This window comes from Dendrobates tinctorius, unplaced genomic scaffold, assembly GCF_039654945.1.
Source record: "Dendrobates tinctorius isolate UK_male_01 unplaced genomic scaffold, ASM3965494v1 ptg000155l, whole genome shotgun sequence".
NCBI classification, from domain to species: Eukaryota; Metazoa; Chordata; class Amphibia; order Anura; family Dendrobatidae; genus Dendrobates; species Dendrobates tinctorius.
In genome coordinates this window covers 24,662,484-24,668,483 of record NW_027361822.1, presented here as the reverse complement: position 1 = coordinate 24,668,483, position 6,000 = coordinate 24,662,484, and the positions used below count along the sequence as shown (strand labels likewise).

At 42.2% G+C, this 6,000-nt stretch overlaps 1 protein-coding gene across 3 annotated transcripts in view; it reads right to left on the bottom strand.

Moving 5' to 3' along the window:
* Positions 1-3,995: 3,995 nt before the first annotated feature.
* The window catches only part of LOC141051098 (gastrula zinc finger protein XlCGF66.1-like), a 31,625-nt gene continuing 29,620 nt past the window's right edge, over positions 3,996-6,000 (bottom strand). For all 3 annotated transcript variants that reach the window (XM_073547974.1, XM_073547973.1, XM_073547972.1), the window contains one exon: positions 3,996-4,926. In XM_073547974.1, the coding sequence (XP_073404075.1) occupies positions 4,184-4,926 (743 nt within the window). In that variant the 3' untranslated portion in view covers positions 3,996-4,183. The remainder of the gene's footprint in view (positions 4,927-6,000) is intronic.

Sequence of the window (6,000 nt, the reverse complement as noted above, 5' to 3'; positions counted from 1 at the left end):
ATTGGCATCTGCACCGTCGCAGCTACAGCCACAAATTTTGCACAGTCACACGTCTGGACCCCGAGAGCGTCATAGGCTATGTTGTGAGGCAAAATTTTAACCCCTTGCATTCCAATTCACCAAACAATTTTGCCCCTAGGTACATAATGGGGGAAAAAGTGTATGTATGTATGTATGTCCGGGATTGGCATCTGCACCGTCGCAGCTACAGCCACAAAATTTTGCACAGTCACACGTCTGGACCCTGAGAGCGTCATAGGCTATGTTGTGAGGTGAAATTTTAACCCCGTGCATTCCAATTCACCAAACAATTTTGCCCCTATCTACAAAATGGGGAAAAAGTGAAAGGAAAAGTGTTGGAGGCAAATTGACAGCTGCCAGATGTGAACAAGGGGGACTTAAAGAATAAGAGCGATGGCGCCAAAGAGTATATACCGTACAGTTGCTAAGGTGGGGCCCTGACATGGGATACTCACCACACACGGGGATATGAACACACACACAAAATGCGCCACACACTACCACGTGCTTCAACACATATACCACCCTCAGCACACATTTCACCACACATACACCAACCTCGCCACGTAAAAGTCGAAACACAAAAGTCGCCACTCAAAACTCGCCACGCTGTCCCAGAGCTGTTTAAAAGATGAAAAATGAGCTGTGATTGGTTGCTATCAGCAACAGTTTTCTTTGTAGACAGTTGTGGTAACTGAGGCCTATTATTCTTATCATTTCTATGGTGTTATCGTCCTTCTGTAAAGCTGGAAATAACACAACTTATTACCGTGCCAACACAGACCACCCTCTGACACAGACTGAAGGGGGAGCCCAGTATCACACAGGATAGGATTAGATACACGGCTCAGCAGTCAGTATCACACAGGATAGGATTAGATACACAGATCAGCAGTCAGTATCACAGAGGATAGGATTAGACACACAACTCAGCAGTCAGTATCACACAGGATAGGAATAGATACACGGCTCAGCAGTCAGTATCACACAGGATAGGATTAGATACACAGCTCAGCTGTCAGTATCACACAGGATAGGAATAGATACAGGGCTCAACAGACAGTATCACACAGGATAGGATTATATACACAGCTCAGCAGACAGTATCACACAGGATAGGAATAGATACACTGTTCAGCAGACAGTATCACACAGGATAGGATTAGATACACGGCTCAGCAGTCAGTATCACAGGATAGGATTAGATACACAGCTCAGCAGACGGTATCACACAGGATAGGATTAGATACACTGCTCAGCAGTCAGTATCACACAGGATCGGAATAGATACACAGCTCAGCAGACAGTATCACACAGGATAGAAATAGATACACGGCTCAGCAGACAGTATCACACAGGATAGGAATAGATACATGATTCAACAGGCAGTATCACACAGGATAGGATTAGATACATGGCTCAGCAGTCAGTATCACACAGGATAGGATTAGATACACAGCTCAGCACAGTATCACACAGAATAGTATTAGATACACGGCTCAGCAGACAGTATCACACAGAATAGGATTAGATACACGGCTCAGCAGTCAGTATCACACAGGATAGGATTTGATACAGGGCTGAGCAGTCAGTAACACACAGGATAGAATTAGATACAAAGCTCAGCAGTCAGTATCACACAGGAGAGGATTAGACACATGGCTCAGCAGGCAGTATCACACAGGATAGGATTAGATACACAGCTCAGCAGTCAGTATCACACAGGATAGGAATAGATACACGGTTCAGCAGACAGTATCACACAGGATAGGTTTAGATACACAGCTCAGCAGTCAGTATCACACAGGATAGGATTAGATAACACAGCTCAGCACACAGTATCACACAGAATAGTATTAGATACACGGCTCAGCAGACAGTATCACACAGAATAGGATTAGATACATGGCTCAGCAGTCAGTATCACACAGGATAGGATTAGATACACGGCTGAGCAGTCAGTAACACGATAGGATGAGGTACACGGCTCAGCAGTCAGTATCACACAGGATAGGGTTAGATACACTGCTCAGCAGTCAGTATCACACAGGATAGAATTAGATACACGGCTGAGCAGTCAGTAACACACGATAAGATTAGATACACAGCTCAGCAGAAAGTATCACACAGGATAGGGTTAGATACACAGCTCAGAAACAGGATGTGCCAAAGGAGAGGACATTTTCATTCCAAGAATTCCACTCATTCCATCTGATTTGTTTTTTGATTTTAAACGCCTCCAGTTTTCAGTTCAACTGCTATTTGCAATGTCCATTAACAATGTTCAGGGACAGTCCTTGAAAGTAGTAGGGGTCGATTTAAGTAGTATGGATCGATTTGCAATCTCCATGCTTTTCTCATGGTCAACTTTACGTGGTCTGTTCAAGAGTTGGAACTGCCAAAAATCTATTCATCTTTGCACCGAAAGGAAAAACCAAAAATGTTGTTTATCAAATGGCTCTTGAATGAGTTGAAAATAAAATACTATCAATACTTGGGTAATCGTTTAGTTAATTTGTGTTGCAAATCTGTAGTGTTGAATATATGATGTGAAATGTTTTTATGTGCAATATAATCATTATAATTTGTTATAACTAACCACAGTTGGTTACTATGCTCAGGCAACGCCGGGCTCTTCAGCTAGTAAGTATATAAAAGATAAATGTAATCAGTAGTAATTAAGTTAAGTATACCAATGAAAATATTCAAGCACAGTGCACCGTTTCAAGTAAAAGAGTATGGAAATCAAAGAGATCAGATAATTTTCAAAAGTGCTTATCAGACCCAGGTACTAGTGATGAGTGAACGTGCTCAGATAACGTCTTATCTGAGCATGCATGGGTGTTATCCGAGCAACTGGGAGTGCTTGAATATTATGTTCGAGTCCCTGTGGCTACATAATTTGCGGCTGTTAGACAGCCTCAACACATGTGGGGATTGTCTGTTTGTTAGGGAATCTCCACATGTGTTGAGGCTGTCTAACAGCCGCAAATTATGTATCCGCATGGACTCATGCCCAGATGCTCGGATAACACCAGGGCATGCTCGGATAAGACTTTATTGGAGCACGTTTGCTCATCACTACCAGTTACGTAAAGGGGATTCAAAAGTGCAAATACATGAACTCATATCCTCCTGCTGGAATAGCAGCAGGCTCCAGCACTAGTTTCAGCGCTAGCCTTCGCTAAGGGACAGTAGGCCAAGTCAAATCGTGAGGTGGTAGGCCAAGGCATGTGGCAGCTGGAGAGTTACACAGATTTGTGGACTGTTGCACTAGAGAATTACGCCCTAGAAGGTCAACCAGGCTGTAGCTTTATGCTGGAGGCCACTCAGTCTGTTAAGGCCTGTTTCACACTTCCGTTTGTGACCATCAGTCAAGATCCGCCGATTTGGAAAAAAAACGGATCCACCATTTTTCTTGGCGGATCCGTTTTTTCCTCAGACGTTCATTATCGGCGGATCTTGACGGATGGTCGTCCGTTTGATCCGTTTTTGTACGGATCCGCCAAGATTTTGGCGTCCGCCCAGTGACCCGGACGGAGCATGTAATGTTTTTTTCGTGTCCGGATCCGCTATTTGCCGATTTAACCCGCGTTTCTGTCTGGCCGCTGGACAAAACTCTCTCTCTCTCCTTTTCCCCAGGCGTGGTTCCTTTAAATTTTTACCGTCAGCGGATCCGTACATCCGCCCATCCGCTGACCCCCGTTTCTGTCAGTCCGCCTGTGGATCCGTTTTCCGCTATTTTGGCGGATTTTAACTGACAGAAAAAACTGAAGTGTGAAACAGGCCTAAGATGTTTCATCTTCACAGCATTTAAGCTGCATGATTCAAGCTACTCATTACACAGAACAGGAAACCAATGAAGGAGAGAGTGGGTGTTACCCTTCTTTTTTGCTCTAGACTTCCTGTCCAGGTTTGAAGCATGGATTCCCAACTCATGGGAGCTCGAATGTGGGAAAGGAAACTATTCAAAACACTTGGAATATTGCTTTTTATTTGCTTTTTCAATAACAGACAAATATTAGTAACTGCATACATTTTTTATTCTAATTTCAGTTCTAAATTGCTTACACCTTCCTCATTTACTTACTTTTCTTTACTGTGACTGAATACATAGTTTTAACCCATGTGAGTTTTTTTAATGAACAAAACATGATTTTTTTTAATAAATGTTTTTTTCACCGTCTAGGTATAATAATGGATTCTTCCCTTTGTGAATTCTATGGTGTTTAACAAGAGTTGATTTAGTTGCAAAACATTTTCCGCATTCTGAACATGAATATGGCTTCTCCCCTGTGTGAGTTCTTTGATGTTCTCTAAGATTTGATTTATCTGCACAACATTTCCCACATTCTGAACATGAAAATGGCTTCTCCCCTGTGTGAGTTCTTTGGTGTCTAGCAAGATGTACTTTCTGATTAAAACGTTTCCCACATTCTGAACATGAATATGGCTTCTCCCCCGTGTGTCTTCTGTGGTGTATAAAAAGACTTGATTTATCTACAAAACATTTCCCACATTCTGTGCAAGAATGTGGCTTCTCTCCTGTGTGACTTCGCTGATGTGCGATAAGATGTGATCTTTCTACAAAACATTTCCCACATTCTGAACATGAAAATGGCTTCGCCCCTGTGTGAAATTTCTGGTGTTTACCAAGATTTGATTTATTTGAATAACATTTCCCACATTCTAAACAAGAAAATCTGTCTTCCTCTCTGTGATTTTTTTGATATGTAAAATAAGACATTATTAAGGATAAACTTTTTTCATATTCTGAACATTCTGATGGTTTCTTTCCTGTGAAAGAACTTTCATACTTAACATCCGTTTCATGACTTTTGTTTTTCTGAACAGTCTGTGATGAATTGGAAAATAGAACCTGTTTAAAAGGATCAGATGACAGATCTGTCGAGAATAAAACCAATGATCATTTTTTAATAAAATATCCTTAAATAAAAAAGTTTACTTAAATAACATGTCTAATAAAATGTCCATAGAAATTGCAAGTTATGTAGCAAAATTATTTATCAACAAACATTTCACAGTCTAAAATTAGACCTGAGAGAAGGAAAAAGTAGAGTATGATTTTCGACTCTCTTTGTTCGTCCTGCCTCCCAAATACCGTATTTTGCAGTTTATAAGATGCACCCCAAATTTTGAGAAAAACAGAAAAAAAATATTTTTTTTTTAATAAAATGGTGGTGCTTCTTACCATCCATGTGTCTTATTGCTAATCGGGGGTGGTGGCTGCGGTTAAGTGAGGTCCCAGGGTAGCTGCTGACGGAGGCAGAAATGGGGCGATGCTGTGGGGGCTCCGCCGACATTTTGTGAAAGACCAGAGCCCCCGTACTTCCATGGTTTACTTTGCAGTGGACTCTGAAAAAATGGCCGCGCTGAGATCTCATTTCCCAAGATCTTGGTGCTGAGATCTCCATCTGTGAATGTGCTGCCCCCGGCAGCCATTTTCCCGGAGTCCACTGCAATGTAAACCATGGAAGTGCAGTGGTCCTGGGCTTTCGCAAAATGTTAGTGGAGCCCCGGTACACCCACAATGTCGCACCTCCAAACACCCCCATATCCCAGCCTGCGGCCTGCAGCAATGTGCCACTCTTGCCTCCTCCAGCAGCAACCCTGGGACCCTGCTCCTCAGCGGCTGGTAAGGTACATTCAAATTATAAGACGCACCCCCATTTTCCCCAAAAATATTTTGGGAAAAAAGTGCGTCTTATAATCCAAAAAATACGGCATTATAATAATAAGCCACCAAAAAATGTTGTGGAGGCCAAAATGCCAATTAAAAACTTTTACTCGTCCTGCAAAAAGCAAGATCCCATTTACGGCCATCATTTCTAAATGGAAAAACTGAGGATGTCCACATTATTAGAGACTCAAAGGCTCTTGAAAAGTAACAGTTTCTATAACCCAATCCAGCAAAATTGGCTCTCCCAAAGCCAAATATCCACCCCTTCTGAGGCTCTC